The sequence below is a fragment of the Trachypithecus francoisi genome, unplaced genomic scaffold (assembly GCF_009764315.1).
Source record: "Trachypithecus francoisi isolate TF-2019V2 unplaced genomic scaffold, Tfra_2.0 Lachesis_group3, whole genome shotgun sequence".
NCBI classification, from domain to species: domain Eukaryota; kingdom Metazoa; phylum Chordata; class Mammalia; order Primates; family Cercopithecidae; genus Trachypithecus; species Trachypithecus francoisi.
Genome location: NW_022681468.1, coordinates 15281034 through 15299752, shown reverse-complemented (window position 1 = coordinate 15299752; position 18719 = coordinate 15281034). Strand labels below are relative to the sequence as shown.

Genomic DNA, 18719 nt, shown 5'->3' with positions numbered 1-18719 from the left:
GAAATAACATTTCCTTTTGATATTTTCTGATTCAAAACAAACTTACCTTTTGCATTCCGTATGACCTTAACTTTTAAAACATGAGAGTTTCCCAGATCAATGTATTTCACGACATTGAGGGATGGTGAATCATCATGTTGAAACCAATAATTACATGGTTTTGAATATATTTTCCATGTTCGTCCATTCCTTTGCCCAAAGTTGTATAAGAACCATGTGTTCTTTAGAAAGGTCATATTGTTGGGTGCATTTTCAGGCATGGTAGCAATGGCTAATGCATTCTTATTATCTAAAATGCTTGTGATGAGGAAGCTGCTGTACCCAGGAAGCACTACAGTCTTCTCTATATCTGTATCTTCAAACAAGGCCTGAACAACTGGAGATTAAACAGAAGAGACTTGGTATTAAATCAAACATCTGGTGTTTGCCAAACAAACTGATTTACATAGCTAACAAATACACTGTTTGAGTTTTTAAACTATCTCTTAATCAGAGAACACATTTGCCAAATTTTAGTCATAATTCAAATTATTTTATAGAAAGTTTATCATGAATAGACCATGTACCTATGCTTTAATGTTTACTGTGAAACTACTGTATACAATTTTTGGCAGAGAAAAACAATGTAGAGCTAAGTAAAACTGATTTTTTTTTCACTATGGAACTACTAAAAGCCTTAATACCCTAAAATCTTTATTGTGATTCTACAAGAGAAGGATAATGTAGCCAGTTTCCCCAGTACCTAAAGATGTGCTTATTACAAAGAAGATACTCAATAAATATTTGTTGAATGGATGAGTAATTGAGTATTTAAGGAGAATATGAAGATTTAGGAGAAAAGAGGTTCTTGGGCAGGACCTTAAGGAACATCATCATTTAAGAAATGGGAAGGGAAAAAGATCCTCTCAAGGAGACGAAGAAGAAATTAGTGGAGAAAATCAGAGAAGACATCAACGAAGCCAAGGAAGGCTGTTGAAATGAGAGGCAAGTAATCATTATCAAACTATTTTTGATAGGTCATGAAACATGTCATCAATACTCTCCTCACTCTAAAAAAAAATAGAAACAGTCAGAAGAGGGCCTCACCATTCCTTTAATTATGCACACATGCTCCATTTTCTCCCAGTTCAAACCAACCAACGAAAATCCTTTCCAATATTCCCTCCAACCGCCACGTAACTTCTCTTTTCCCCTTCATAGTGAAACTTCCTGAAAGTTACCTTTATTCACTGTCTCTACTCTCCTCTCATAATTTTTTGAACCCATTCCAATCAGACTTTTGTCTACATGACTCCAGCCAACAGCTTTTTGTCAAGGTTCTCAAGGACTTTTTTTTTTTTTTTTTTTGATACGGAGTTTCGCTCTTGTCACCCAGGCTGGAGTGCAATGGCTCAATCTTGGCTCACTGCAACCTCCGCCTTCTGGATTCAAACAATTCTCCTGCCTCAGCCTCTCAAGTAGCTGGAATTACAGGCGCCTGCCACCAGGCCCAGATAATTTTTGTATTTTTTATTAGAGACGGGGTTTCACTGTGTTGGCCAGACTGGTCTCAAACTCCTGACCTCAGGTGATCCACCTGCCTCGGCCTCCCAAAGTGCTAGGATTACAGGCGTGAGCCACTGTGCCTGGCCAAGGTTCCCAAGGACTTTCACACAGATCCACTGGCCAGTTTTCATTCCTTATCTTACCAGACCTACTGGTGTTATGCAACACGGGAGAGGAGACTCTCCTTGAAACACCTTCCTCACCTGGTTTGACACACTCTCTCTTAGTTCTACTCTGACCAGACCACCCAATCTCCTTTCCTGATTCTCCTCCATCTCCCTGAACGCTAGATATTGCCCTGGATGAGACCTCAAGCCTCTTCCCTTCTATAACTCCACTCATTTCCCAGGTGTTCTCATTTGGTCTTATAGCATTAACTATCATACATATGCTGACAGTCCTCAAATCTGTGTTTCTAGGCCCAGACATCTTCTCTGAACTCCAGACTTGTATTTATAAATGCTCGTCTTATTTCTCTGCTTGGATGAGTAACAGGCACCTTTAAGTTTAATATGATCTCACATGATTATTGTAATGGCCTCCTAGCTGACTTCTCTGCTTTCCTCCTTGCCTTCTCTCCATCACCTGCCCTGTCTACTCTCATCACAGCAGCCAAAGTGATCTTGTTGAGAGCTAAGTCAGATCATGTCACTTTCTGCTTAAACCCTCCAGTGGCTTCCCATTTAGTCAGAGTAAAACCTAAACCCTTAGAATAAACTGTACTAACTTTGCTGTGAATCAATAATCCTTTGAGATAGAAACATCCTGTAGAACAGTGACTCAAAATTATTTTGTTAATGTAAGGCAAAATCTGTATGAACTTCCCATTTTCTTTCATTCCTTCTGATCACTCTTTAAGACAAAATAACCTCATAGGAATAAATAATAAGCACTACTATTGATGAAATATCAATGAAGTTATAACTATATTTTATTATATTAGAAAAAAAAATCTTGGGCAGGGTGTGGTGGCACATGCCTGTAATCCCAGCTACTCGGGAGGCTGAAGCAGGAGAATCATTTGAACCTGGGAGGCAGAGGTTGCAGTGAGTCGAGATTGTGTCACTACACTCCAGCCTGGGTAATACAGCAAGACTCCATTGCCAAAAAAAAAAAATCTTTCAGGAACCTAAATATATGTAAACTTTGGTAGGTTGCCAGTTGGACTAAAATTTGAAATCTATTGCTCTATAAATAAGCATTAAAAAGCCTTCACAAAAGATAATTTTTCATTTTTTTCTAGCCATCAAAGATGTACAATATTATTATACCCACCTTGTGAATCAAGAGTGAGTTTATAGACATTTCCAGCTTTATTAATCAAAAGGGAACTAGCCAAACAAGAGCTCTCATTCACTTCTTCTAATCCAAAAGGCTCTTTCATTTCTGCAATAACTGAGGACAAAAATCCTTTAGGAATGGTATGTTGCAATACCTTTCTTATGTGAGCTCTTCCAGTTTTCCTGAAAACAAATAAAACCATTAAGCAATTTGGATAAAACAGTGAATTAAATGAACCAATTTATGAACAAATAATTTACAAAAAAGTATACCACAAATAGCTTACAAATATTTGATTAACATTTGTTCAACTTCATTAGTAATCAATGAAATGGCAATTATAACAATGGGATACAATTTTTAACCTCTAAAATTAGCAAAGATCTTTAAATGACAGGGTTCAGTAGTGGTGGGAATTGAGTGAAGACAGGCACTTATCCACTACTGATGGGACTGTAAATTAGAACTAGCTTCCTGGAAAACAATTTGACATTATGCATTAGGAGCCTGATAACCTTTTCCCCAGTCTGATTCCATGTCTATTATTATGGCTCTATCCTAAGGAAAGAACTTGAAACAGAGGGGTGGGGGAGAAAGCTTTCTACACAAAGATATTCATTATGGTAAAATTTAGAAATGAGAAATGTCAATAAAAAAACTAAGTGAATGATATTACATGATTTACTTAGAGAAAATGCAATGATTAAAAGGATGTTTAGAAATAGTTTTTAACAGTGTAGGGAAAATGATCATATTATAATGTCCAAATGACGAAAGCAAGTTAAAAAATGTTAAAATGCGCCGGGCGCGGTGGCTCAAGCCTGTAATCCCAGCACTTTGGGAGGCCGAGACGGGCGGACCACGAGGTCAGGAGATGGAGACCATCCTGGCTAACATGGTGAAACCCCGTCTCTACTAGAAGTACAAAAAACTAGCCGGGCGAGGTGGCGGGCGCCTGTAGTCTCAGCTACTTGGGAGGCTGAGGCGGGAGAATGGCCTGAACCCGGGAGGCGGAGCTTGTAGTGAGCAGAGATCTGGCCACTGCACTCCAGTCTGGGCGACAAAGCGAGACTCCGTCTCAAAAAAAAAAAAAAAAAAAAAGTTAAAATGCATATAAAAAGGACTAACTGGTAGTTCATCAAAGTATTAACAGTCATACTTTCAATTATCTTAATATTTTTCTGTCTTTTAGGAAATTTCTATACTGACCATGTATTAACTTTATAAACAAGAAAACAATCTGTTTCTAAAATGTTAGCCTTGCATATCCACGTGCAAAAAATTCAGTGTAGACACAGAACTTATAATCATCACAAAAATTAATTATAGGCCAGGCACAGTGGCTCACTCCTATATCCCAGCACTTTGGGAGCTGAGGCAGGCAGATTGGTTGAGCCTAGGAGTTCAAGACCAGCCTAGGCAACACAGTGAAACCCTATCTTTACTAAAATACAAAAATTAACTAGGTGTGGTGGCACGTGCCTGTAATCCCAGCTACTCAGGAGGCTGAGGCAGTGGGATCACTTGAGCCTGTGAGGTGGAGGTTGCAGTGAGCTGAGATAGTGCCACTGCACTCCAGCCTGGGTGACAGAGCCAGACCCTGTCTCAAAAATGAAAATAAAGAACTCTAAATGAACCACAGACTTAAATATAAAATGCAAAACTATAAAACTCCTAAGAAGATAACATAGGAGAAAATCTAGATGACCGTGGGTATGGCAATTACTTTTTTCCCTCAATTAAAAAAAATTATGTTAAAATATATGCTATGGTTTGAATGTATTCCTCAAAGTTCATGTGTTGAAAACATAATTTCCAATGCAAGAGTGTTGAGAGGTGGGACTTTTTTCTTTTCTTTTTATTTTTTTTTTGAGACGGAGTCTCACTCTGCTGCCAGCCTGGAGTGCAGTGGTGCCATCTCCACTCACTGCAACCTGAGAGGTGGGACTTTTAAGGGGTGATTAGACCATGAGGCTCTGCCTTCATGAATGGATGAATGTCATTATTGCAGGAGTGGGTTAATAATTGTGGGGGTGGGTTCCTGATAAAAGAATGAATTCAGTCCCTTTCTTCCCCCGTCTTTCTCTCTCTCTTTTGCACATGAGTGCTTGTGTACATGTGTGCTCACATGTGCTCACTCTTCTGCCTTCCACCATGGGATGATGCAGCATGAGGCCCTCACCAGATGCGGGCCCACCAGCCTCAGATTTCCCAGCCTCCAGAACTGTAAGAAATAAATTTCTTTTCTTTATACATTACCCAGTCTGTGATATTCTATTATAGTAGCATGAAACAGACTAAGAAGATACACCTAACAAAATTTGCCATCTTAATGCAATGACTGTTGAATACAACACCAAAGACATAATCCATGAAAGAGAGAATTGATACATTTCTCTCCAGTTTTCTGAAACACAAATAAAACCATTAAATAATTTGGATAAAACAGTGGATTAAATGAACCAATTTATGAACAAATAGTTTACAAACAAAATATACCACAAATAGCTAACAAACATTTGATTAACATTTGGTTAACCTCATTTGTAATCAAAGAAATCCAATTACAACAATGGGATACAATTTTTAACCAATTAGTAAAGATTTTTAAATGACAGTGTTAAGCAGTGAACACTGAATTTGTGTTAAAAATACATGCTATGGTTTGCATGTAGCTCTCATTAGTAATTGGTACCTTACTAAAATTACAAACTTAAGCTCTGTGAAATGTCCTGTCAAGAGAATTAGAAGACAAGCCACATACTAGGAGAAAATATTTTCAAAAGACATATAAAGGACTGTTATCCAAAATAAACTGTAGGGGAGGGGAGAAGAAACCTCTTTTTCCTCTATTCTCTTTAGTTCTGTAACTGAAACCTGACAATTATCCTGACAAATACAGAGTAATAAGAGAAAAACAGGGGGAATTTATTAACGTATGCATTGTGCTTACATGCAGGAAAAACAGCAGCGATGAGTAACTAAAAGGGGTAGTTAGAATATGGGGCTTCATAACAAATAACAATACATTTTTAGAGAACTGACAAGACAAAGAAAAATGGGTTTAGGTTTTTAGGGTGAGCAAACTGTGGAAGGTAAATAAATGGAGGGAACTAATGGAAGATAAGGGTTGTTTTGACAAGGTTTCTTCTGTGAATTCTTTGTGTCTCTGGGTTTATTAATAGTCTAGAATTGCTTGTGTCTGTAATCCCAGCTACTCTGGAGGGAAGACTGAGGCAGGAGGATTGCTTGAGGCCAGAAGTTGGAGACCAGCCTGGGCGCAACATAGTGAAATCTTGCCTCTAAAAAAATTTAAAAATTAGAAAAAATAAAACAAAAAAAACCCCCACTAGCTGGGTGTTGTGGCCCATGCCTGTAGTCTCAGCTACATGGGAGGCTGAGGCAGGAGGACTGCTTGAGCCCAGGAGTTCGAAGCTGTAGTGAGCTATGATTGCACCACTGTACTCCAGCCTGGGTAACAGAGTGAGAATCTATCTCTAAAAAGAAAAAAAAAAAGTATATAGTCTAGAGTTATCTCAAGTGATTAAGAATCATTCTGCCCTTCCTGGTGGGAGTGGGCAAAGAGTTTCTCTTGTGTCTGTTTTTCCTTAATTGCCTTCAGCATAAATAATCTTAATGCCAAAGTGGCATACTCTTTGTTTTTGTTTTGTTTTGTTTTGTTTGGAAATTGGAGGTCTCACTATGTTGCCCAGGCTAGGCTTGAACTTGAGATCCTCCTGCCTCAGACTCTCTAGTAGCTGCAACTACAGGCATACACCACTGCATGGTTCTGGGGTGGCATAATCTGATCTCCTACAATACAAAAAACTCTAATAATACAACAATAAGAAAGCAGACAACCTGATTTTAAAAATGGGCCAAAGACCTTAACAGATACCTCACCAAAGAAGATGTGCATATGGCAGGTAAGCATATCAAAAAATGTTCTACATCACATATTGATATGGTTTGGCCAATGTCGCTACCCAAATCTCATCTTTAATTGTAATCCCCACGTGTCAAGGGGGAACCTGGTGGGAGGTGGTTGGATCATGGGGGCGGATTTCCCCATGCTGTTCTCATAACAGTGAGGGAGTTCTCATGAGATCTGATGGTTTTAAAAATGACAGTTTCCCCTGCACTGTCTCTTTCTCCTGCCACCATGTAAGATATGCCTTGCTTCCCCTTCGTGTTCCACCATGGCCTCCCAAGCCATGCAGAACTATGAGTCAATTAAACCTCTTTCCTTTATAAATTAACCAGTTTCAGGTATTTATAGCAGTGTGAAAACAGACTAATGCATATGTCATCAGGTAAATGCAAATTAACAGTGAGATACCACCACACGCCTATTAGAATGGCAGAAATCCAAAACACTGACAACCCAAATACTGGTGAGTATGTGAATAATAGGAACTCTCGTTCATTGCTGATAGAAATGAAAATGAAAAAGTCTGGAGGACAGTTCCATCATTTTTTACAAAACTAAACATACTCTTAGCGTATGATCTCGTTCACTGCTGATAGAAATGAAAATGAAAAAAGTCTGGAGGACAGTTCCATCATTTTTTACAAAACTAAACATACTCTTAGCATATGATCAAGCAAAATGCCTTGGTATTTATCCAAATGAGTCGAAAATTTGTATCTATACGAAAACCTGTAAATAGGTGTTTTCAGAAGCTTATTTATAATTGCTAAAACTTGAAAGCAATTCAGATGATGGAATATTATATGATTCAGTACTAAAAAAGAAATTAGCTATCAAGCCATGAAAAGATATGGAGGAAATTTAGATGCATATTACTAAGTAAAAGAAGCCTCTGAAAAGGCTATATACTGTATGATTCAAACTATATGACATTCTGAAAAAGGCAAAATTATAGAGACAGCAAAAAGATCGGTGGTTGCCAGGGGTGAGGGAGAGAGAGGGATGAATAGGCAAAGCACAGAGAATTTTTAGGGCAGTGAAACTCTTCTGTATGATATTATGATGATGAATACTTGTCATTATACATTTGTTCAAACCCACTGAATTTGCAACACTAAGAGTAAGCCCTAATGTAGATATGGACTCTGGGTGATAAATGATGTATCAATATAGGTTCATGAGCTGTAACAAATGTACCACTTTGGTGTGGGATGTGGATAGTGGGGAAGGTTTTGTGTGTGTATGAGACAGAGGTATATAGGAACTCTATTTTCTGCTCAATTTTGCTGTAAAACTGTAATTAATTTTAAAAGTTTATTAATTAATTTTAAAAAGTTAACCTCTTTGTATCTGAAGTCAATGGCCAGTGGTCAGGCAGCTACCTTAATTATGAAAGCTGTCTCCCCACTTCTTCCTAGAATTCCACTTGGGGGTGATTAAGCACTGCTATTCCAGAAGAGGAAAGAAAGCAGCCTTTAAAGGAGAAGGAAAGGGGATTTGGGCAATGGAGAATGAATCAGTGAGTTTTAGAGGTGGAAAGGAACAACTGTTGAGTGGAGAAAATACTGCAAAAAGACAAATATCACCAAACTAAGCTACCTATGCATTCTAAGCTCCCATTCCAATGCCTGTGCTATTCCCCCAGCCTAGCTGATCCCTTCCACTCCATGCCAATGAAACTGTTTTCATCAAGGTTACTACAGCCTAGAATGGTGCCAAATTCAAAAGTCACATCCTTAATCTTATTTTACTCAAGTCTCTTTGCAGCATGCATCATCGATCACTCCATACTTTCTGAAACACCCTTTTCTCTTGGTTTATGTGGCCCCACATTTTCCTGTGTATTTTCTACCTTACTGGCTGCTCCATCTCATCCTTCTTTGCTAGGGCCTTCTTCTTAGCTCAGTCTCTCTTCCTGGAGTGCCCCAGGGCTTTTCTTCTCTACATATATCCTCCTCTGCAGGTAGAATCACCCATCTGTATCTGAACAATTGCCAAATGCCAAGTTTCCGCTCTGTCTCTTCTGAGCTATGAATTCATACATCTAACTGCCAACTTCACATCTTCACTTAGACACCAAACACACATTTCAAACTGAACATTTCCAATGTGGAACTCTCAGTTACCCTGCTTGATACCTGCACTTTTCATCTCAGAAAATGGTGGTATTGTCCTTCTAGCTACAAATCACAAACCTAGACAATTTTTGATCACTCTCTTGCTCATATCCCTAACAGGCAAATGCATCATCAGATCCTGTCTTCACTCAACTGCACCTGCTCCAGCACCATCATCTCTCACCTGTATTGCTTCAATAACTTTCTAAGGGGCTTAGCAGCTTCTACTCATACCCTGTCCCACACTTTGCAGTCAGAGTGATCCTTTCAAAAATGTAAATTTGATTGTTTTTAAATAATCCAATAAAATTCTCCAATGGTTTCTGCTGATGCCAAGAAGAAAATTTACACTTTTCCTGCAGCCTATAATGCTGACTATGATTTGGCACTTGCCGACCTCCTTGCTGGCCTTTCCACCACACCATCACTGTGCATCATCTATACTGGCTTTCTTCATGCTTACTAAAAACACATCCCAATTTTTCTTGCCTCACTGTATGCAACTTCTTTAGCCTGGAAAGCTTTCATTGGCTCTCTGCTCTCTGTTCTTGGGTCTTTGCTTACCCTTCTCACTCCCTCTGTCACCATATTTACTTTCTTCAAAGCACATATTAGATATGAATTTGTTTTGGTTTACCTGTTTATCACCTGTATCTGTTTTTAGAATGTCATCTCCATGCAGGGAAGAGCCTTGTCTATCTTGTTTACCACTATATTCCCAGTGCCTAGCACAAGACTTGATATGTAATAGGCACTAAAATATTCATTGAATGAAGAGCTTTACTGAAACCTTTGTGTGTTGATGATACATTCCTTCTGAGTGATTTAATAAAAACATGGACATTAAGTCATCACTTTTAAGATTTTGTGAAGATTCAGGGCCAGGTGTGGTGGCTAACACCTGTAATCCCAGAACTTTGGGAGGCTGAGGTGGGTGGATCACCTGAAGTCCAAAGTTCAAGACCAGCCTGGTCAACATGGTGAAACCCCATCTCTACTAACTATATAAAAAAATTAGTCAGGCGTGGTGGCAGGCGCCTGTAATCCCAGCTACTTGGGAAGTTGAGGCAGGAGAATCGCTTGAACCTAGGAGGCAGAGGTTACAATGAGCTGAGACCATGCCATTGCACTCCAGCCTGGGCAACAAGAGCAAAACTTCATCTCAAAAAAATAAATAAATAAATAAATAAATAAAAGATTTTGTGAAGATTCTTAAGAACACCTGACCTTGTTACAAGATGACAGAAGTTCCTTCTCAAATATTTCACCATTTGTGCAATGACTATACTTCCCTTGTTACCAATCAGATAGTGTCGTTTATCTGTGTATATTTAATCAACTCCTACTGTGAAAGGATTTTGATTCAGTACCTAACATCTCATTGTAGGTGGTAGCCTATACCTTTGTTGAGATTTTGCAAGCCTTTTGGCCTCCATGATTCAGATTCATTGATAATGTTCAGAATCCCTTCTTTTCCATCATCTAACATTAGTTCTTGATTCTTATTCTTCAAACTCTCTTCTGAATTCCAAGTCTACCATTTGCCATTCCCATACTGCCTGATTCCTCATCCATAGTCTGTCTACCTCAAGTACCTGTCCTCTTAAGCACAGTGTAAGAATCTCAGACAGCATCACCATAATAAGATCACATGTAGCTGGATTCAGTAAATAGAAGGCAAGAACAGTTATGTTTTTTTAAGGCACAGAGACAGACAATGAAGTAAAGTGATGAAAATTGCTCTACTCCATTGTCCTGGTGAGTCTGTTCCCATGTATCTCTCAGTCCATTCATTCCCCTCAATTTCTACCATCAATATCTTAGACTAAAACATCAAAAATTTTGGCCTAGGCTACTGCAAAAGCCTTCTAAATGACCTAAGTGCATCCATAATTGTTACCCTCCAATTCATTCTCTATATCACAGTCAGAGTGACATTCTAAACAAAAGTTAGATATTTTAAGATAAATGAGAGGTGAAGAACTTAAAGAAGGAAGTAGTAATGGTGTATTGTGCATCTCACCTCTCATCTCCATGCCACCCTACATGTAGAAAGATAAGTGCCTCTCTCACAAAAAAGCCAAGAGGCAGCCGGGCGCGGTGGCTCACACCTGTAATCCCAGCACTTTGGGAGGCCGAGGAGGGCAGATCACCTGAGGTCAGAGTTTGAGACCAGCCTGACCAACATGGAGAAATCCCATCTCTACTAAAGATACAAAATTAGCTGGGCATGCTGGCGCATGCTTGTAATCCCAGTTACTCGGGAGTCTGAGGCAGGAGAATCGCTTGAACCCAGGAGGTAGAGGTTGCTGAGCCGAGATCGTGCCATTGCATTCCAGCCTGGGCAACAAGAGCAAAATTCCGTCTCAAAAAAAAAAAGCCAAGAGGGATTTCTTCAAGGGGACCACCTTAGAAACTATAATACATCTTCTGAGGTTTGAGGAGCAGAGGGACCAGAATTGGACTCATTCCTGAGAAATATAAAGGGTAGATACTGCCTAGATACCCAGAGCTTAATGATTACAGATGGAGTGGGAAAGAGATAAAGTTATTAATTAACTTTAGACTTTTAAGTTAACACACATGTAAAAATCTTGGGTAGCACTAAAAAGCAAAATAAAAGAGTGTAGAAGTCCTAATCAAGTAGAAGAAGAAAAGAATGGAAAGAGGAGAAAAAAGAACCTTAAAATAAGGTAAACAAGAAGAGAAGACAAAAATGAAACATAGAAAAAGTGGGACAAATAGAAAGTACAAAAGAAGATAGTAGGAATGAAGACAAATATATTAGTAAAAATAATAAATGTAGTTAAACGAAACTCTCCAGCTAAAGGACAGAAATTGTTAAATTGGCTAAAACCACAAAATCCATTTATGTCTTTTATGACAGATATACAAAGCAGGTGAAAGTTAAAGGATTGAAATAGTATACCACAAAAATATTATCCAAAGAAGGCTGGTGCCATGTATCAATAACAAAAAAAGCTACAAACAAAAATAAAACATTGAAACTCGTAACAAAAAAACCCTGATTTAAAAATGAGCAAAGGATTTGAATAGACATTTCTACAAAGAAGACACATGAATGGCCAATAAGCACATGAAAAGATGAGCCACATCATGAATAATTAAGGAAATGGAAGTCAAAATCACAGTGAGATACCATCTCATATCCATTAGGATGGCTATGATAAAAAACAGAGAAAATAACAAGCATTGGCCAGGATATGGAGAAATCTGAACACCTGTACATTACTGGTGGGAATGTAAAATGGTACAGCTGTGGAATATGGTATAGTGGTTCCTCAAAATATTAAACATAGAATCATATGATGCAGCAATTCTACTTCTGGGTATATGCTAAAAAGACTTGAAAGCAGGGACTCGAACAAATATTTGTATACCCAGGCACATAGCATCATTATTTATACTACCCAACAGGTGGTAGCATCCCAAGTGTTCATCAATAGATGAATGGAAAAACCAAATGTGGAATATATATATGCATATCACTCAGCTTTCAAAAGAAAGGAGATCCTGTCACATGCTACAACATGCATAAATCTTGCAGACATTATGCTAAGTGAAATAAACCTGTCACTAAAGGACAAATATTATATGATTCCACTTACAGAAGGTACCTAGAGTAGTCAAATTCATAGAGACAAAAAGGAGAATGGTGGTTGCCAGTGGGAGATGAAAATGAGGAATTATTATTTAATGGGTACAAAGTTTCAGTTGGGGAAGATGAGAAATTCTAGAGATGGATGGTGATAATGGTTGTACAACAATGTGAATGAATTTAATGCTACAGAATGGTACACTTTAAAATGGTTAAAAAAAGCATAATAAAACACCACAGTCATGCAAAAAAGTATTATAATGATAAAAATAGTCACTAAATACCAACAAAATGTTCAACCAATCACGAAGAGGTAACAATTCTAAACTTATATGTACCTAATAACAATCTCAAAATATACAAGGTAAACTGACACAATTATAATTTAAAAATGGACAAACCCAGTACACACATTAGAAAGGTTTAATACAACTCTCTCAATAATTGACAGATCAAGCAGAAAAAAAAATCATTAAGGATACAGAAAATTGCAATATCACAAGGAACAGGATTAATCTAACAAATAAATATTAATACTGCACGCAATAGGAAAGCATTCAGAACACAACACCCCAAAACATCTGCTCTAGCCCACTGATTGAGTTAAAGTCACTTAAAACACACACACACACACACACACACATACATACACACACACACACACACACACACACACACCAGCAAACACAGGAAGGACACTCTGACCTACCTAAAGGCAGGAAATAAAACTCCCATGGGGAAGGTGTCCTCCTTGCACCTGGAGAAGGACATTGTTTTTATTAGTAGAGTTGGGGAGTCAAAGCCAAGAGAAATCTGTACAAATAGACCTTGTTAGACCAACCCTTATCTTCCTAGCCACTTCTCCACAGTTAACTACCCTATACCAAGCCCCCTTGCCTTGTCACATTTTCACAATTTACTGCTTTTTGTTCAACCTAGTATATACATGTTCAACTCTAACTGCTTCTTCAGGGGTCTTCATTTCTTTAGGAGGACTCCTGTGTCACATAAAACTTACATTAAATAAATGTGTATGCTTTTCTCCTGTTACTCTGTCTTATGTCAGTTTAATTCTCAGGCCCAGCCAAAACACCCTAAGAGGATAGATGTAAAATTTTGCCTCCCATACAAAATATTTACTGAAATTGACCATAATGAATGGCCTAGTCCTAGGCCATAAAGTAAGTTTCAAACAATTTCAAAAAACAAATTTTCAAGGAACAAAATATTCCAGTCTTAAACTCTTCCAGAAAATAATAATAATAATAATAGTAATAAACAATTGTCTATGAAGCTAGTATAATCTTGTTAACAGAACCACAGAAGGACAATATGAGAAAGAAAAATTACAGGCAAACTTTCCACAAGAACATAGATGTTTAAATCCTAAATATTAGCAAACAGAGTTCAGAAATGTATGTAAATAGATAATACACAATGTCAAAGATAGGTGTATTCCAGCACTTTAAGGTTGGTTCAACATTAAACCCACAATATAATTTACAACATTAAATAAAAAGTTAAAGGGAAAAATTCTACAGATAAGCTCAATAGATACAGGAGAAATAATAATTAAAATCCCAAAGTCTAAATCTCTTAAACTAGAAAAATAGATAAGTTTATTTAAATTATAAAGGGTTTAAGAAAACTATGAAATGCTTTATATATATGAAGATATATATATCTATATATAGATATCTATATATCTATATCTATATATATAGATATATCCATATCTATATTATATATAGTCAGAAGCAACAATAATTCCATTATCTTATATTTAACAAAATATTGGAGGTCCCAGACACTATAACAGGAAAAAGCTATAATATGCTAAGAAATGTTAAGGAAAAAACAAAAAAAATTATAGTTGACCCTTGAACAATGCAGAGGTTAGGGATGCCAACCTCCTGTGCAGATGAAAATTCACATATTACTTTTAATTCCCCCCAAATTTAACTACAAGTAGGCTGTTGTTGACTGGAAGTCTTACCAATAACATAAACAGTTGATTAACACATACTTTGTATGTTATATGTCTTACATGCTGTATTCTTACGATAAAGTAAGCTATGGGAAAAAATGTTATTAAAAAAATCGTAAGAAAGGGAAAATACATTTATTATTTCTTAAGTGGAATGGATCATCATAAAGATCTTCATTCTAGTCATCTTCTTGAGTAGGCTGAGGAGGCCTTACTGACTCAGGGGTGACAGAGGCAGAAAAAATTCCATGTATAAGTGGACCTGCACAGTTCAAAGCCATGTTGTTCAAGGATCAATTGTACTGGCAGGTAATATGATTATCTACTTAAAAATATTTATACAGTATGGAAATTTCTCAAAGAGCTAAAAATAGATTTACCAGTCAATCCAGCAATCCCACTACTGGTTATCTACCCAAAGGAAAATAAGTCATTATATAAAAACAGACACCTGAACACGTATGCTTATTGCAACATAATTCACATTTGCAAAGATATGGAGTCAACCCAAGTGCCATAAACTGATGAGTGGATTAAAAAAATGTGGTGTATATATATACCGTGGACTACTACTCAGCCATACAAAATAATGAAATAATGCCTTTTGCAGCAACTTGGATGGAAATGAAGGCCATTAACCTCAGTGAAGTAACTTTGGAACAGAAAATCCAAACACTGCATGTTCTCACTTACAAGTAGGAGCTAAGCCATGGGTATGCAAAGGCATACAGAGTGGTATAGTGGATATTGGAGGCTCAGAAGAAGGGAGGGTGGGAGGGGTGAGAGAGGAAAAACTACTTATTGGTACAATGTACACTACTTGGGTGATGGGTACACCAAAAATCCAGACTTCACCATTACACAATTCACCCATGTAACCAAAATTCGCTTGTACCCTTAAAGCTATTGAAACTTAAAAAAAAATTAAAAATTTACCTCTACTGTAAAACCCAAGATAATATGTAGAAAAAGTACTAGAATTATTAAAAGAATTTAGCAAATTTGAAAAATATAAGATTACTCTACAAAAGGCAATCACAAGACTTCTGCTTTTGCTTTAAATGCAGAAAGATGCTCTCGAACAAGAAAACAAAACAAAAAGTAGATAAAGTACAAAGTCATGACTTTTCTCTAGCTTGTCAGCGAACTAAGGTCACAAGATAACCAACTAACCTGAAACCCAGAGCAATAAGCCATTCCAGGGAGAGATTGAACACCAGGACAGTGTCACCTGTGGAAGAACATGGGAAGGAGAAACAGTGCTGACCTCAACACAAGCAAGTAAGAGTTAGCTGAAGTTGTAAAAAAGGGCCAAAGGTCAGGTATGTGCTAGCATGTGAGTCTGGAAGTGCTTGGGCACCTGACAAATGGGAGTCTGTATTCACTTGCAGACTTCACTGGCTTCCCTTGAAGGCTCGTGGCAAGGACTGGGGCAGGACCATAGACCAGAGACAGCCACCACTGGTGGTACAGGTAGTTTGTGGGTATCAGAGGTTGGGAGGAAACAGACCGGAAGCATCACCTACTTCCCTGAACCTTCTCTCATAGGAAGTAAAAGCCTTAAACCACAGAAGGTTGGGCATTAGATACTTTTGCACACAGGCCTCAAAAGAGCTGATCAGTGGCTGAGGGTTAGGGGATGTCAGGAGGGTGCTGGTACAGAAGTCCTGCCTCCCTCCCTCCCTCATCCTTTTTCCTTATGAAGCAAACACTTTTGCCTACTGTCAGAGAAGAAGTAAGGGTCCACTCACCCACAGGGCCCAGGGAAAGACATGTGGCAGAGGAGGGAAGGAGGAAACAATAACTTCTATCCCTTAAGAAGAATCAGGAAACTGTCTTGGTCCTAAAATTCTACAAGAACTAACAATTATCTTACTGCTAGAGGAAGAGCACGAAATTCCCACCCAAGATCTATCTAACAGTGATATAAGGCAGAGTTTGGTTGCAAGAGGTAATTTCCATTACCAGGTTTGGGGGTTTTTATTTTCCTTAATGGAACTTGACAAGCTGAGTCTAACATATAAATGCAAGACCAAAAGCCAAGAAAAGGCAGAGGGAGGGGGTTATTCACACGTGTTTCATAATTAGAGTCATTTAGTCAGTGTGTCATGGAGAAGACAAATACACCAGTGAAATAGGAGAGAGGACAGGAGCAGACCTATGCATATATGGGACCAGGATATATCACAGGGCAGTGCTGTAGATCAGTGGGGGAAAGGAGGGGCTTGTATGGACAATAGATTACCCACATGAAAAAAAAAAAAGGAAAAACTGGATTCCCACTTCACACTAGACACATCAATTCTACATAGGTAAAATTGAAAAGCCAGGCGGGGTCGCTCACCCCTGTAATCCTAGCACTTTGGACAGCCAAGGTGGGCAGATAACTTGAGTCCAGGAGTTCAAGGCCAGCCTGGACAACATGGCAAAACCCCATCTCTACAAAAAAAAAAAAAAAAAAAAACAAAAAACCCCAAAAACTGGCTGGGCATGGTGGCATGTGCGTGCCTGTAGTCCCAGATACTCAGGAGGCCGATGTAGGAGGATCACTTGAGCCAGGGAAGTCAAAGCTGCAGTGAGTCATTATTGTACCACTGCACTCCAGCATGGGTGACAGAAGGAGACCCTGTCAAAAGAAGGAAAGAGAAAGAAAGGAAGGAAGGAAGGAAAAGTTTGACATGATTCCAAAACAATATAGGAGAATAGCTACATAAATTGTAGCATATTCATGTGAGTGAATTACAGACCACATACCAATATGGAGTAATTTCAAAAGCATAATGTTATATGAAAAAGGCAAGTCATACATTTCATAAAACTGGTGTTAATGCTCTAAAGCAAAACTTTAAAAGATGTTAACATAAAATCCAAGACAATGCTTGTCTCTGGGGGAGAAGGGTCATGTGGGGGTGGAGGGGAGGCAGGAAAGAAAAAAAAATGCTGCCCAGAAGGACTGCTGAAAGAGTGAAGGGACCCCAACACAGTGATAGAATTCCAAGGGCTGGCAGGGCGGGGGTAGTTGTCACTAGTGGCAAGGGTAGCATTGCCTATAACCAAAGACTCTGGAAGTCTCCAACAGGAGGACTTCTTGTCTCTTTACCTCACCTTTCTTCTTTCACCCAAACTCTGAAGCCTAAGAAAAGACCAGAAGAACAAGGATGAAGGAAGAGAGTGGTGGTTGGGGGAAGATTCCAAGTAAGAGGAACAGCATGCTCAAAGGCCTCTAGGCCAAAAGGAGCAGGATGTGTTACAGAAACCAAAGGAAAACCAGAGTGACTTCACTGCAGTGAACAAAGCAAAGAGGTCACTAAAGAGAGTGGAGCCAGGTCAGTGGGGCTTTTTGAATTCCAGTAAGGAACTTGGGTGTTATTCCAGGAGAAATCTAGGATTCTCCAAACAAGAGCTCAAGCCCCAGGAAAAAACTCTCTAGATGCTGTATACTCCCCTTTTGTAGACTTAGTCAACTGTAATTACATACTTGTCTGCTTCTGGGGCTAGAATACAAGCTCATGGACTGAGATGCTTGAACGTCATGCTCACCACTCTGTTGCAGCACCCGCCACAGTGCCTTGCTGGTAGTCAGTGTTAAATGTTGATTGGTGGAGTGAGTGAATGGTTCACTGCCTTATGTCCTGACTATCTAGATAACTGGTTTGGCCTCCTGCGGACCTGAGAACACTGGGTTCCCAAATTCCTCACCTCCCTAGTTGAAGTTCCACTTGCTATCCAGGTCTCTGACCCTGGCTTTGCTCATATTTCCTGCCTTGAAGATACCCATTCCCTAGTTTCTGTGCAAACAGAGCAAAGTTACTGAATCTTATCACAAATTGTGCTGTTCTGGTTTTTAAATACTCTGATTCTTAAGAGAATGACCATATGCTTTTAAAAATAATTAGAATATAACAAATTAAGATTAACATTGGTATAATATTAATCATATTAATATTAAAAGATTGAAAAGTGATTCTGTAGGTTTTCTATAGAAAAACACCTACATAAACATAAACTGGCTGATTTGGAACATAACACATACAAGATCCACCTAGAGCAAAAAACAATTCTAGAGATTACTGACACTTTTGTTAGAGACAAAATTTATACAATCCTCATAAGAAAAAATATTGCTGATGTTTGTTATGGTAGGTCTAATTCCCATGTTCACCTCCGCTTCTGAGTGAGCTGCCTCACGGTGCAAGGTATTGTTAGCTGTGGGACAAGATACGTACTGACAGCCCCAAA

General features: G+C 38.4%; 1 protein-coding gene across 2 annotated transcripts in view; it reads right to left on the bottom strand.

Annotated features, from left to right (window-relative positions):
• The window catches only part of CATSPERB (cation channel sperm associated auxiliary subunit beta), a 161960-nt gene that overhangs the window by 41171 nt on the left and 102070 nt on the right, over positions 1-18719 (bottom strand). For both annotated transcript variants that reach the window (XR_004432343.1, XM_033191569.1), the window contains exons 18-19: positions 2821-3008; positions 47-376 (exon numbers count right to left, since the gene is read on the bottom strand). Coding sequence is in view for 1 of the 2 variants with exons in the window: in XM_033191569.1 (XP_033047460.1) it covers positions 47-376; positions 2821-3008 (518 nt within the window). In the remaining variant the exon portion in view is untranslated. The remainder of the gene's footprint in view (positions 1-46; positions 377-2820; positions 3009-18719) is intronic.